Below are 16,116 nucleotides of genomic sequence, written 5' to 3' on the forward strand. Positions count from 1 at the left end.
CCTGACAGACTGGGATGTATTTCAGTAGTCCGCTCACTCTTTCATTGTCACTGGAAGATTTTATATCATCTTCTCTCTTTTTTTTCAGCTGATGACCCTAGTTTTGTTTTATTGGGAATTTAAACTCAGTCAAGACAGGGCTTAAACACAGTTCTACGACAGCTGCCTACCTACTAGCCTCCTTAGATGGCTGTCTGCTAAATCCAGTTCCTTTACTTTTCCTCTGTATTTCATATATTCTGTCATCTGAGAAGGACATTACTCCATCAGATCTCCTTCTCTCCTGTGTATCACTATTTTTTTTTCATTTCTAGTGTGTAGAGACATTTCTACCATTTAATGAAACCTCTCTTGTCCCCTAATTTCTCTTTAGCATCTGTTCTAGTTCCTTGCTCCTCCTCACATGAGTACCTCTTGTTTACTTTTTTCATCTCTTGCTCCTTTCAAATGCATCACACAATTCCTAAAGAGGAGTTTTTCCCCCATTTTGTCTTTGTCCTATGTCCTTGAGCACAGTTTTTTAAAAATCTGTCTCTCTAGTAAAATGAGAGTAGTAATTATTATTGATTTGCCTTCCTTAGCATTAATGTGAAACAAGTGAGATTGTGGACCTCAAAATATTTAGCAAATTTAGAAATAAATTATGCAGTTTTCAAAAATAAATCCTGCCTGGCTACTTTTTGTTACAGTTTGGCCAGGGCCAGGTTTAAACCCACCACCCTGGGTATATGAGGCTGGCACCCTACTCAGTGAGCCACAGGTGCCGCCCCAGTTTTCTTGTATATTGATTATTGTTTTCCTTTTTTAAATCCTTTCTGAAAAATGTTTGTGTAAATCAGGTATTTTCATTCTCTCAGTTTGACATAATCAGCAGGTTTTTTTTTTTTTTTTTTGAGACAGAGTCTCACTGTGTCACTCTCTGTAGAGTGCCATGGCGCCACAACTCCCAGCAACCTCAAATTCTTGGTCTTAAGCAATTCTCTTGCCTCAGCCTCCCAAGTAGCTTGGACTACAGGCACCTGCCACAACCCTCAGCTATTTTTTTTTTTTTTGAGACAGAGTCTCACTGTGTTGCCCTCAGTAGAGTGCTGTAGCATCACAGCTCACAGCAACCTCAAATTCTTGGTCTTAAGTGATTCTCTTGCCTCAGCCTCCCAAGTAGCTGGGACTACAGGCACCCACCACAACACCCTGCTATTTTTTTGTTGCAGTTGTCACTGTTGTTTTAGCTTGCCTAGGCTGGGTTTGACCCACTAGCCTGGGTGTATGTGGCCGGCTCCCTACCCACTGAGCTACAGACACCACGCCCCAGCTATTTTTTTGTTGCAGTTGTCGTTGTTGAGCTGTTTGGGGCTGGGTTTGAACCCACTAGCCTTGGTGTATGTGGCCGGTGCTGGAACCACTGTGGTACAGGCATCAAGCCATAGTCAGCAATTTTGAAAAGTGTGCAAGAACAGTGGACAAGGTCCCCTCAGTTTGACTTAAAAATTGAGATTTTGTTATGTATAGAATTACATAGGGTAATGTATAGAATTTTTGTTAACTTTTGTTAACTTTTGAAATTTGATAAATTGAAGCCTGCTATAGCACTGAACTCTGCCAAAGGACATTATGCCATCTGCTCCCTGTAAGTTTGGATAAATAAATTCCTTGTGTAGTGTCGTAAAAACTGGCTTTGCAACTAAATGAACTTAGTAAACCTTTTAAATATTTTGCAAACCTATTCCAGCACAGGAGGTAGACTAATATAAATGACTAATATACACGAACAGGTCGTACATGCTTAAACAGGTAGATAAAATTGTTGTCATCTCCTCTCCTCTACACACTTCTGGTAGGCAGTTTTTTCTTAGTAGTGCACTAGAGAAATCCATTCTTTGCCTTTACATAAACTTTAAACGTTACAGCTATCTTGAGAGTTCCACTTAGTTTCCAATTTCCTGTGTCTCCGTTGGTCTTGTTGAAATCATACTGTTCAGGAATTTATTTTCTTTTATTTTTTATTTATTTTTTGAGACAGAGTCTCACTTTGTTGCCCTGGTATAGTGCTGTGGCATCATAGCTCACAGCAACCTCAAACTCCTGAGTTTGAGAGATACCTTTGCATTAGCCTCCTGAGTAAGTGGGACTACCAGTACCTGCCACAACATTCCAGCCTTTTCTTTTAGAGATGGGATCTCGCTCTTGCTCGGGCTGGTGAGCTCAGGCGATCTGCTCTTCTCAGCCTCCCAGAGTGCTAGGATTACAGGCATAAGTCACCGCACTTGGCCTAGGAATATATTTTAGAACACATTAAGTTGGCATGTGTAGGTTGGCTTAAGAACCTAAATACCATTTTACATAGTTTCTCTGGGAAGATGGACTCTGGATTCCAAATCATGTATTTGAAATAGTAGCCTTTTGGATCATAACTTCAGTTTGAGGATTGTCTTTATTTACCATCTGTTTCTTCGGATATAATATTATGCTATCAGTTATTGTTTACATTAGAAAATACTTTGTGTACTACATTCTTTTATTTATTGGGTCTAGTGGAGAGACTTCAGTTTGTACTGAAGTCACCTGATATAATAAATTACATTTTTAGAATAAGCAGGAACCTACTTTGGGGGAGAGATTTAAGAAATACTTTTTGATGCTAGTGCCAGTTTCTCAAGTGGAAGGATAATAATAACCAAAGAACTAAAAAAGAAGCTTTGCCTACAGTGTAAATCTATGAAATCCTTTACTAAATATATGTGGTTTTTGGAGTCTCTTCTTTTCCTAATGGTTGATTGCTGAAATTCACTTGCTATTACTGCTTTGTAATTAACTGGGCTGTGCAGTATTAGAACTGCCTCAGACTTTTTTTTAACTGAAATCTCATTTTTTTTTTCCTTTTAAACTCCCAAATTACTAAAATAATCCAGGGCTGTTGTAGTCAATAAAGTCCATAAAGTAAAAAATGAAAGGCTTTTGCCCCCTGGTCTAAGTAACCACTGTAGACTGTAATAGACTATATTCATCTAGTCCTTTTGAGAATAATACTGAAACACAACTACTTTGCTTTTTGGTTTTGTTTTTTTAATTAATGGCTTAGCAACTAGTTTTTTGTTTTTTTGTTTTTTTTGAGACCAGGTCTCCTTCTGTTGTCCAGGCTAGAGTGCAAGTGGCATTGTCACAGCTCATCGCACCCTCAAACTCTTGGGCTCAAGGGACCTTCTGCCTCACCCTCCTGAGTAAGTGGGACTACAGATGCATACCACCAAGCCTGGCTAATTTTTCTTTTTCTTTTTTTTCTGTAGCGATGGGGTCTCTCTCTTACTGAGGCTGGTCTCAAACTCCTTGAACTCAATTGATCCTCCTGCCTCAACCTCCCAGAATATTAAGGATTACAGGCCTGAGTCACTGGGCCTGGCCAGCAAGTAGCTTTTTTCCTTCATGATATACAATTTCAGTCATTTATTTATACCATTTCTCCTTGGTGGATATTTAGGGTTTTCAGTTTTTTTTTTTTTTTTTTGTTTGTTTGTTTGTTTTGAGACGGAGCCTCAAGCTATCCTCCTGGGTAGAGTGCCATGGCATCACGCTCACAGCAACCTCCAACTCCTGGGCTCAAGCGAGTCTCTTGCCTCAGCCTCCCAAGTAGCTGGGACCACAGGCGCCCGCCACAACGCCTGGCCATTTTTTGGTTGCAGCCATCATTGTTGTTTGGCGGGCCCGGGCTGGGGATTCGAACCCGCCACCTTAGGTGTATGTGGCTGGCGCCTTAGCTGCTTGAGCAACAGGCGCCGAGCCAGGGTTTTCAGTTTTTAGTATTACAAGCAGTGATGCAGTGCATGTACTTTGCACATCTGTCTGTGAAGTATTTGTGTGAGCAGCTCTCTGACATTGATTTTTTTAGACGTGAGATTAATTGGATTGAAGGCTGGCATGCTGCCCTAAAAATGTCTAATCCACACTCACAAATATTAATAGTATATTAATAGTAGTATAATAGTATCTTCAGTTTTCAACTTCCGCATACGTTACCTGTCAGGATTCAAATTTGGGTAGTCTTATGCTTTAGTGTCCCCTCCAGAAAATGAGGATAATAATATCTATTTTAAAAAAAGCATATATATACTAGTTATTACTCTGCAACATATTGGCCCTAAACTTAGTGGTTTAAAGCATTAAACATGATTTCTTAGTTTTCTGTGGGTCAGAAATTTAGGGTTAACTTAGTTCTGTGGCTTTCATTCAGGGTCTTGTGACATTGCATTAAGAGCTACAGTCATGTGGCACCTGTGGCTCAAAGGAGTAGGACCCCGATCCCATATGCCAGCGATTCAGACCCAGCCCCGGCCAAAAAAAAAAAAAAGAAAAAAAGAGCTACAGTCATCTAAAGGCTTGGCTGTGGCTGGAGGGTCCCCTTCAAAATGGACCTAACAACTTAGTGCTGGCTGTTGATTGGAAGCCTCAGTTTCTCCCCATGTAGGCCCCTCCCCAGGGTGCTTGAGGGTCCTCATGGCATGGCAGCTGGCTTCTGCCAAAGTGAGTAATCCAAGACAGTAGGATGGAAGCAATGGTTTTTATATTAATAAACCAGTCCCAGAAGTTAGACAGTTTCACACTGACAGTATTTTATTGCTCTTGTTGACTAGCCATAATTCAGTATGGGAAGGGTGTTTACAAAGATGAAATATCAGGAGACCAGGGTAGTTGGGGACCATCTTGGAGGCTGGCTGCTATAACCTCATAGAGGTGAGGACAGGTTTAAAGAGTTAATTGTAAGGCTCTTAGTACACTGTCTGGAACATGGCAAGTACATGACACATGTTAAGGTTTATTCACTTAAACTTTATGTTTCAGGGCTACACATTAAAGTTTAAATAATTCTTGTTACTATACATAGTTATAAAGCAGTAAGAACAACATAATCACAGAAGTAGTAAGGAAAAATACACTGTAACATTGCCCAAGCAGAATTGTTACATGAGTATTCCACTGCTGACCTAATCAACAAACAGTAGCTGTAGAAACCTTGTGCAAAGTGCTGTGTAAGAAGGTTGATAGGGGGTGGCGCCCGTGGCTCAGAGGAGTAAGGCTCTGGCCCCATATGCCTGAGGTGGCTGGTACAAACCCAGCCCTGGCCAAAAACTGCAAAAAAAAAAAAAAAGGAAGGTTGATAGGGCGGCACATCATACTGTCATCATGGGAATGTAATGTATAAGATGTTATTTTGAGATCTCAAATATGTAACTTAAATTTGTAGAATTGAAATGACTGCTATTAATGTTTGTTGGCCATGGAGATGCACTGTAGTTGCTCACATTAGGAAACACTTAGATGGTAAGTTTAGCTTTGTGTTGCACTTTTAAATAGACTATTATGGTTATTTCCCTTTGAGGGAAGACATAAAAGCCATGCCAACTACTTTTAACATTATATTGAGTATGTTTTCATTTTAAAGTGCACTGTTTTCATAATAGAGAAGTATCTCACTAGAAAAAGCTTGATTTCTTGCATGTTAACCGTGCTTTGTCTCTAGGTGAGTTGATGATAAACTCACATTCTTTTATGTAGGGGGAATGTAAGCAGCACAGTGGAAGTTCTGTACTTATTCTGTTGAGATAACTTACTGAAATGAGAGCATTGGCATGGAACTCAGCAAGGTTAGAGGGTCCCAGCTATATGTCCACTGTGAGCTGCAACCTTTCCAAGAGAAACCTTGTGCTTAGAAGCATCCAGAAAGAAGGCAGCCTTTCCTTCTAAGATGTTTTAAAGTGTGCTCAATTTGATGAGGTTAGGGGTGATTTAGACAGGCTAGGTGGAAAGCCATTCTTCAGCAAATTTGTTGTGATTGAAATACCCTGGGACATCCAGTGAAGGTATCTAGTAAAGAGCTGAGTATGTGTAACTGAAGGTCAGGGAGATTGCTGGGTTACAGATACAGGTGGCATCTGGATGGTTTTTAAAACTAGGAGTAGACAGAATGGAATATAGAATAGAAGAAGATGGGATGATTATTTTGGAAGTCTAAGGAATACTTAAAAGGCTGGCCAAAGAAGGAATTTCACAAAGGAGTGAACAGAGAGATAGAGGAAAAATAAAAATGTATGGCATGGAAGCCAAGGGATGGCAAAGGAGGGTTAGGTTAGTCTTGTCAAATGTGATAAGAGTACAATAGGGAAGGGTCAGGAGGTGTCTGATGATTATGATGCTGCATAATTCAGTGATGTTGGTAAGAGCAGTCTTAATGGAATTGTAGGGGTAGGCAGTACCAAAGAAAGTAAACAGCAAAATGAGAAAAAAGTTCATGTTTCTGTTTTATCAGCACTGTATTACTGCACTCTCGAGTCATGAGGGTGGAGTTAACAAATAACTGAAGACAATATGCGTTTTTGATTTTGGGGGGGGAGTACTTGAGATTTAAGGGAAGGAGAGAGAGTAGTTAGGAGACAAAAGATTGTGAAGTATTTTTTTGTTTTAAAAGTGGTGGAGAATTGGGACTATTTAAGTGCATATGAAAATGAACTGGCTTTGAAGGAGTGGTTAAAAAATAAAGCTGGGAGGGTAGGACACATAAAGAATCTAGCAAGGTACTAGAGAACACTTGGAGGGGAAATCAGAGGACAGGTGAAAAGAATTAGATTTGAAAGAAAGGATGCCTCTTTCATTTACTAGGTGGGAAGGAAATTATTAGGTAGATCTGGATGTAACAGAGTATGTCGGTTTGGTGGCAGAAAATTGAAGATGAGTTTCTTTGATGTCTTCTGTGTTGTTAATGTAGAAAGTGGTCATCTGCAAAGAGAGGAGGAGAGTGTTAGGAATCAGAGTTAGCAGAGTGAAGGTTTGAAATATCCTTTTGGAGAATACAGGGGAGGGCTAACTAACTAGGGTGCACAGAGAATTGAGTGTGTTCTTCCTTTTCTCACTCCAGTGAGACACCACAGAATGCTTGAATTAAGTTTTTAGTCATTGGGTATTAACTAACGGAAATACTATAAATTTAGTTGTGTTAGTCTAAATACAGAATTTTGCCTGAAAAACAAGGGAGTCTTTGATATTAAAAGAAGGTAATAGAAGCATTGTCAATGTTATCTCAGCTAAACTGAACTAGTAGTGAAGATCTGAAGTGGAAGTAGAGACTTTAGGAACCAAATTCTTCTTGTTTTTAAAGATAATTGTTTTAGTTTATTCCTCTTTTTTTTTTTTTTTTTGAATCTCACTGTGTCATCCTCGGTAACTTGCTATGGTATCACAGCTAATAACAACCTCAAACTCGTGGGCTTAAGTGATTCTCTTTCCTCAGCCTCCCAAGTAGCTGGGACTACAGGTGCCCATCACAATGCCCGGCTATTTTTTGGTTGTAGTTGTCATTGTTGTTTGGCAGGTCCAGGCTGGGTTTGAACTAGCCGGGTTCAGTGTATGTGGCTGGCGCCTTAGCTGCTGAGCTACAGGCACCGAGCCAGGAACCAAATTCTTTATGAGGTTCAAGAGCAAGTGTAGTGGGAACTGGTGGGAATAAGAAATTGGTCACTTATAATTTCAAAGATGGAACAGTTTTTGGATGACAGCATTCAACCTGTATCCTGTGAGTAGAAGATGTAAATGGATTTTCATGAAAGTAAAGATCATCATTGAGGTTAAGGAATAATGCCAGAATTTTGGACAGGTCAGTGAACCTGATTCCGCAGTCTGGTTCAGTAATTTTCTTTGATACATTGGCAGAAGTAGTATTTTGGGGTCAAAGGCTCCCTCCCCTTTAAAGATGTTGAGACATTGTTCTCAAAAATTGTAATCATTTGATACTTTCATTCTGTATGTCTTTTGACACTTGTTTACACCAAGAATTTGTTCAACATAGTCTTTTCTAGTATTGCAGTCTATTGAATTAATGACATGTGACATCACATTTGTGTTTTTAGTTACTAATGAGATTGAACTTTCTGTGTGTTTATGTGACTGTATTTGTGAATTTCTTGCTCTGCCCTGTTATTTGTCTTTTGTTGTTCTTAGCTCAAGAACAGTTTCTTACCTTTCCTTAATCTTACTTGATTTTTCTTTTTATTGTGTACAGAGTTCTCATTGTTACTTCTTTAGTCACATTTTTTTTTTTTTGAGACAGTGTCTCACTATGTCACCTTCAGTAGAGTGCGGTAGCATCATAGCTCACAGCAACCTTAAACTCTTGGACTTAAGTGATTCTCTTGCCTCAGCCTCCCGAGTAGCTGGGACTATAAGCTATAGTAGGCACTGGTCACAATGCCCAGCTATTTTTTTTGTTGCAGCAGTTTAGTTTGCCTGGGCCAGGTTCCAACCCTCTGTGTATGTGGCTGGCTCTATAACCACTGTACTATGGGAGCCAAGCCTGGTTCAATTTTTCTTAATTTATGGGGTCTTTTGTTTTTTTTTTTTCCTCTTATCCCCTCCTTTTTTAATACACAAAGCTAGAAAGTGGGTCCATTTTTAGGCTTTTAGAAAACTATATAGGGAAATACTTTTTGTGGCCTAAATTTGAAAAATCGTTTATGGGTGCTGGAAATACAAATACAGTTTATATCGTATGGATTAGAGAACTTCATATAGTATATATTAATTAAATCTGTATTATTCATTCTAACATGTCATGATTGAGATAATCCTGCTTATTTCTTTTACTTTTTGCTCCATCTACTTTTTTCTAAACACTTTTATGCTGTTTTCATTTATTCATTCAGCATGTGGTGATTGAGCATCCACTCTGTACTGTTCTGAGAAATGGGTTCGTACAGTGATAGAAGTCATCTGTAATTCATTTGTAATTTTCACCACATAGTATTTGCAAATATTGTATCTCTATTCTCCCTTTATAAAGAAAAATGTTTGAAAGGAAATTTACCATTTACCACTGAGTGCTCCATGTTCTGCCATCTCTTTGTTGACTGGGCAAGACATTTGGTGGTCCTCAGACTGTCTGGTTTCAAGACTCCTGCATACTTAAAAGTTATTGAAGATTCCAGAATATCTTTATGTGCTTGTATTTATTGATATTTACCATTTTAGAAATTAAAAACAAATTTTTTAAATATTTTAAAAATGATAAGTCCATTAAATGTTGTAATTAATTTTTTTTTGAGAAGTAACTATTTTACAAAGCAACAACAAAGCAGATTAACATCGTATTACCCTTTTTTTGCAAATCTAATCTTTGGCTTTAAAATGTTTTTACTTGTATTTTACCTTTGAAATTCAGAAAGTAGAAGATTGAGATTTTAGTGATAGGTTTCTACCTTGGGGAACATCAAAATAGCAGTGATTATACTAACCCATTTCAGGAAGATCAGTGTAGCAAAAGTGGTTCACGTCGTACATATATATTTTCAGAATACTATGCTTTAAAGCTGAAAGTTGTAAGAAATGGCTGCAGGGTCCAGCTACCAGTTAAGTAGCAGTGTGATTTGGGGTGGGTGATTTAACCTTTTTATTTCTATTTCTTCATACATAAAATTCAGTGGATGATATTTCCATTGGTTCCAGAATTTTTTTTTTCTTTGAGACAGAGTTTCATAATATCACCCTCAGTAGAGTGCTGTGGCATCCCAGCTCACAGCAACCTCAAGCTCCTGGGCTCAAGTGATCTCTTGCCTCAGCCTCTCAAGTAGATGGGACTACAGACGCCTGCCACAACACCCAGCTGTTTTTTTGTTGCAGTTGTCATTGTTTAGCTGGCCCTGGCCGGGTTCAAACCTGCCAACTTTGGTGTATGTGGCTAGCCCCATAACCATTGTGTTATGGGCACTGAGCCAGTTTCAGAATTTTGAGGATTATGTGAAATTGTGTATGGTAATGTTCTTGAAGCTAAATAAATATTTATTTATTTATTTATTTATTTTTTGAGACGGAGCCTCAAGCTGTCCCCCTGGGTAGAGTGCCATGGCATCACGCTCACAGCAACCTCTAACTCCTGGGCTCAAGCGAGTCTCCTGCCTCAGTCTCCCAAGTAGCTGGGACTACAGGCGCCCGCCACAACACCTGGCTATTTTTTGGTTTCAGCCATCATTGCTGCTTGGCGGGCCCTGGCTGGGGATTCGAACCCACCACCTTAGGTGTATGTGGCTGGCGCCTTAGCTGCTTGAGCCACAGGCGCCGAGCCAATATTTTTTATTTTTGAAGTACACATCATTAGTTTTTTGTACCAAGGAGCTTCCTTTCTCTATCCCTGTCAGACAGTTCTTTACTTAAAACTCAGAATTGTCAACTTCGATAATTTTCAGAAGTTTCTGGAAAATTGAAGGGAATGGAATTTTCCCCCTTGATTATTTTGAATCAAAAATAATAAAAGTAGTTCTGTTAAGGCACTTAGGAAAGCCAGGTCCCTTGCCTTTTTACTCCTAGGCAACCCTACTTTCCTATCAGTTAAAAAAGTTATTAGTCTCTCTTTCTCCCTGCTGCCCTCCAAGGCTAGAGCATGATCATGGCTCAAACTCCTGAACTCAAGGGATCCTACTGATCCTCCTCCCTCACCCCCTGAGGAGCTAGGACAACAAGCTAGTGATAACCAGATCCTGCTGACTTTTTTATTTTTTTGTAGAGATGGGGTCTTGGTATGTTGCTCAGGCTGGTCCTGAACTCCTGGCCTCCAGTAATACTCCAACCTTGGCCTCCCAAAGTGTTGGGATTTTGGATCGTGGCCTCATTAGACTTGTTTTCTTTCTTCTTTTTTTTGAGACAGAGCCTCAAGCTGTGGCCCTGGGTAGAGTACGATCGCATCACAGCTCACAGCAACCTCCAACTCCTGGCCTTAAGCGATTTTCTTACCTCAGCCTCCCAAGAAGCCTGGACTACAGGCACCTGCCACACCCAGCTATGTTTTGGTTGTAGCTGTCATTGTTGTTTGGCGGCCCGGGCTGGATTCAAACCAGCCAGCTGAGGTGTATGTGCCTGGCACCTTAGCCTTAGCCGCTTGAGCCACAGGCCTCAAGCCCATTAGACTTGTTTTCTACGTATGTCTTAATGTGCCTCTTGTCACACAGTTTTATGAATTGAAGAGACTATGAACTTCATCTATTTGCTTCTTCTTTATAGATGAGACTGATGCTGAGAGAAGCTAAGCTGCTTGTTTAAAATCATTTAAGTAGTCCATTGGTTCTGTCTTGGCTGACTTGGGAACCATCTGTTAAGCTTTTCAAAAATAATGATGTCCAGGGCCTATCCTCGTAGATGGTTTTAATTGATCTTTATAAAGCACCCCTTGGGTAATTATATATAATGGAACATCATGACACTCTTAAAACGAATTATTTGCCTTCAGCATTCACATTTAGCATTTAACACTGAAGTATTCTTATTATTGTAGATGAAACTCTTATATTTCTTAGTCCTTTTAAATTGGCAAGCTTTATTTTTTTACTTTGTGGGAAATAAACCTGTAAACTTCATGAGAATCAAAACTTTGATGCTGAAATACTTATTTTAAATTAATTTGCCAAGTCAACCGATAAAGGTTTTTAGATTTACTTGTAATAGATGGTGTTAAAATGAAGTTTATGCCTGTCCTACCTAAAAATAATTTTTTCCTATTATTTATTCAGATTCTGGAATGTCATGTTTTTGTTTAGACTTTTTCCCAAAAATCTTTATTTTTCCTATAGGTGAAAGCACTGAAAGAGAAGATTGAATCTGAAAAGGGGAAAGATGCCTTTCCAGTAGCAGGTCAAAAATTAATTTATGCAGGTATGAATTAAATATTAATATGCTATGCCTTTCTTAAAGTGGTATTATTTTTATTTTAGAAATGCTGTCTTATAAATTGTAGTGTATTCAAATTGATTGTCAGAAACATGGTACATATAAAAGCAGTGGAAGAGCAGTCATTTGAATATGATATTTATATTCAATCTTCTCTTTATTCACATTTGCCCTATGTATTTTTCCATCCACTGATGTTAGTTTTATTTAGTTCTTTTATAAGCATCATGATGTTTGGCTTTTGTGTTTTTAATCAATCTGAGCTTTTTAAAAATTTGAATTGAAACTGTTTATGCTGGTTGTGTTAATAGTGTACTTGGACTCATTTCTGTAAAGTTAAATTTTGAACAAAATTGAAGAATATTAAATTTACATGTTGAAAGACACTGTAACTGACAGGAGGGGGGGAAAAGATTAATATTCAGATAACATAAAGAGTTCTTAGAAATCAATAAGGAAAGGATGACCAATAAAAAGGAACAAAAGAAATGAATAGGAAATTATAAACTTAATTAGCTTCACTGGCAACCAAGAAAATGTTAAAAATAGACTTGATAACCTGAATTTAGTAGGGAAAATTCTCCGTGTTTTTCAAAGGAGATACTGAACATTGTCATTGTAGATGTCAATAAGGTGGGATTTTGATTGCTCATCTTTGTCTTGTCTTTTCCTGGGTAGCATTTTCTTAGCTGAGACTGTTTAGAGGAAATGTTAGCCTTGAGATTTAACTGCATCATTTTTATAGGTCAGAAATTCAGAAGCCTAAATTAGAGGCAGACATAATGAGCTGGCTTTCATTTCTGTCCAGGGTAGAGACTGTGTTGGTTTCTGTCTTATTGCTTGCAGCTTTTGGTTTGGTATTTGAAGGTAGGAAGCTAAAGTCATTGAACAGGAAACATTAAGGAGTCCTGACCTAATATTTAACCTTCAACTTGACCACAGTTTTGTGTACTTCTTTTTGCATTACTGAGTTCTATAGCATCCTGCCTTTTCTTGTATCCTCTATGTCATTTTCTAAAGTACTTGTAATATCTTCCTTTAATAGCATTGGAATGTTACTGATTTTTCAGGTATCTGGCCTTTGTGGGAATAAGAAACCGGGAAAAGAATATCAGGAAAGAATATAAGCTATTTGCTAAGGGACCCTTAGGCAGTCATAATATTGAATTTTCATTGTCTCCATTATGTCTCCTTTCTCGGAACTACTTTCACATTTTCTTGGCTAGGAAGTCTTTTATAGAATTAAGTAATACATTTTTAAAAATTACTTAGCTTTTATATATACAGTGTGTATGTTTGACATGTTACAGTCAGATGTTTATGCTTTTTTTAACTAATGTGTTTATCTTTATTGTGGCTGATTGGGTAATTTATTCATTGGGGAAAGTAGTAATTGTTAGAATTGTTGTTAGTGATTAATAAACAATTTTAGCTTAAGTTGCATGTAAGACAAAAGATTACTGCATGCTAAATAATATTTCTTATTGTATTGTTATCTCTTACTGTATTAGGCAAAATCCTCAATGATGATACTGCACTAAAAGAATATAAAATTGATGAGAAAAACTTTGTGGTGGTTATGGTGACAAAAGTAAGTTTCAACCTCATTCTTTGTTTATGTGTGTGAGTCTTTTTGAAATTACTAATCCCAAGTCCAAACGGTAGGTGTAGTTTACACATCCATAGCAGTGTGCATTAACTGCTACAGAGGTTTTAAGGATTTATATTAGATCAACCGTGAAGTTATTTATTTTATACATTTGTGGTTTTATGTAACTTTTATGTAAATTGAAATAATAGACTGTCATGCTAAAATTATTTGTGCTGAATTAGTAAAATTGCTTATGTAATTACTTATAAATGTACTTAGAAATTAAATGTTTCTTATTCCATGTTTTTAATAAACATACATTAAGTGAACTTTGTAAGTTATGTACAAACTTTTCAAAGCAGAAAAGGCATGTAAGTTTATTATTTCAGTGATACTTAGTGCTGGAATATATTTTAGAAACTAAAGGAAAAGGCAACTAAAGAAATGGTGGAATGTTTTGTGAGGACATTGTAAACAGCAACTTTTCCGTGGTGTATTGGGATGAAGTATTTTGAGAATGATTCATGAAAGTTTTTTTTTCTAAAGCAGAGAATAAATGTGGGTTCTTTAAGAAACTGCTTTATTTATATACTCGTTTATTTAAGGATAGATAGTCATGAGCTATAGAGTTAAGACAGATGGACAAGTGGTACTCATGAAGTTAATTTTTAGGATCGAATCTTCATAATCAGCAAAAGAACAGTGTTACTTGTAGTGCAGAAAGCAAATTTAAGTCAGCACTTAAAACCATTTAATCAAAGACCAAAACTGGAATAAATTTGTCTTTTTCTCTAGAGTCACAAAATGATACTAGTAAAAATGGAGTTGAAGAAATAACATTTTTATTACCATATACTTTTGTACTGGGAAACAAAGACAGTTAAACAGTTCATATTGTGTTGGACTTCAAAATTTTTTTAATCTGTTAAGAACCATGTTGATTGGTATATCTAAGCACTTAGTCATTTTGGGTTAAACTGTAACTATAGAGAAGCAAAAAATATGAGGAAGTTTCATCTATTTTGTTTGTTTTTTCTGACTGTGGTAAAATATACATAAGCAGCATTTTCCAGTTTAACTGTTTTTGTTTTATTTTTAAAAAAAAAAAAATTTTTTTTGAGACAGAGTCTCCCTGTGTCACACTCAGTAGAGTGCTATGGTGTCACAGCTCACAGCAACATCAAACTCTTGGGCTTAAGTGATTCTCTTGCCACAGACTCCCAAGTAGCTGGGACAACGGCCACCTATTCTTTTGTTGCAGTTGTCATTGCTGTTTTTTAGCTGGCCTGGGCCAGGCTTGAACCTGCCAGTCTTAGTGCATGTGGCCAGCACCATAACCACTTTGCTTCGGGCTCTGAGCCAATTTAACCATTTTTAAGTGTACAGTATAGTCACATTGCTTTGCAACCATCATTGCCATCCATCTCCAGAACTTTATCTTTCCAGATAGAAACTGTATACTACTTTTTTTCTTAAACTCTGTACTTAAACACTAACTCCCTGTTCCTCCTCCTCTGAGCTGCTGTCATCTGTCATTCTACTTTGTCTCTATGAATTGGATTACTTTAGGTTCCTGATACAGGTGGAACCTTATAGTGTTTATCTTTTTATGACTGGCTTCTTTCACTTGGCATCACATCTTCAAGGACCATGTATTTGTGGCATGTGTTAGAATTTCCTTTCTTTTTAATGGTGAATAATCTGTTTTCACATCTAGTTTTATTATACATAGTACATTGTAGAAAATGTGATAGTCACCCATTTGGATATGATTGTTATTAGTCTTACTTCCTTTAGTATTATAGTAACCTTGACTATTTGGAACACAACTAAAAATAAAGCAGAAAATTCTCAGAATAGATGTGTTTATTTGAGGAATAGATACTCAGCCTATTCTTATATTACATAGGAATTTAATGGTATTTATGGTTGTTTTACATTGAAATTAACAGTTCAAAGGGGAAGAAGGCTGCTATATTAAGGCATTATGAAAACAATGAGAAATGACCTTATTACAAAGAAGAAAAAGAAAATATTATTAAAATCAAAAGAAGAAAGGAGATAGGCTTGGTACTATTTAAAATAAGTTGCAAATAGCTTTTTGTGGCAATAGAGACCTTGAAGGCATGGTATATTAACAATATTGATCACAGATAAATATGAGGCTCTTAGAAAAGAAGGGAGTAAATGCTACCTTTTACAGCCTCTTTCTGATAGCCACTTCCCCCCCAGTATACTCTGAACTGGCCCAGATCAAACAAGGCACAAGGTAGCTCACTGGTTTTAGAGTTTGACTTGTCCTTGTGGTAGATGTTGAATCTTCCATCAAAAGTTACCTTTTTTGTCTTTAGGAAAGGTATGGGTTAAACAGGTAATGAACATTGGTAGTACTCATACGGTAGTATTTTTATGGAAGTATAGAGGTGTGGGACGTGCCAATATCCCACCCTTGCACATACTAAAAATTTCTCAGAAACTTTTGGCTCCTCAAAAACTTAACCTCTGATCTCTGATTGCCTATTATTGATCAGAATCCTTACTGATAACATAAATAATTGATAAACACATACTTTTTATTATGTGTATTACATACCATAGTCTTACAGTAAAGTAAACTAGAGAAAAAAATGTTAAAATCACAGGAGAAAACATTTTTATTATTCATTAAGTGGACCTGTATCATCAAAAAGGTATTCATCTTTGTTGTCTTCAAGTTAAAGAGGCTGGGGCGGGGGGGGTCTTGTTTCCTCAAGGATGGAGGTAGAAGGGGTGACAGGCACGTTTGGTGTAATTTATATTGAAAAAGTTCTGCATATAAGTAGATCTGTGGA

At 37.4% G+C, this 16,116-nt stretch overlaps 1 protein-coding gene across 1 annotated transcript in view; it reads left to right on the top strand.

Moving 5' to 3' along the window:
- RAD23B (RAD23 homolog B, nucleotide excision repair protein) overlaps positions 1-16,116 on the top strand; it is a 52,074-nt gene that overhangs the window by 9,198 nt on the left and 26,760 nt on the right. Inside the window, exons 2-3 of the mRNA XM_003785205.3 lie at positions 11,598-11,679; positions 13,206-13,285. Of these exons, the coding sequence (XP_003785253.1) occupies positions 11,598-11,679; positions 13,206-13,285 (162 nt within the window). The remainder of the gene's footprint in view (positions 1-11,597; positions 11,680-13,205; positions 13,286-16,116) is intronic.

This window comes from Otolemur garnettii, unplaced genomic scaffold (genome assembly GCF_000181295.1).
Source record: "Otolemur garnettii isolate 467f Iridium unplaced genomic scaffold, OtoGar3 scaffold00014, whole genome shotgun sequence".
In the NCBI taxonomy this organism is placed as follows: Eukaryota; Metazoa; Chordata; class Mammalia; order Primates; family Galagidae; genus Otolemur; species Otolemur garnettii.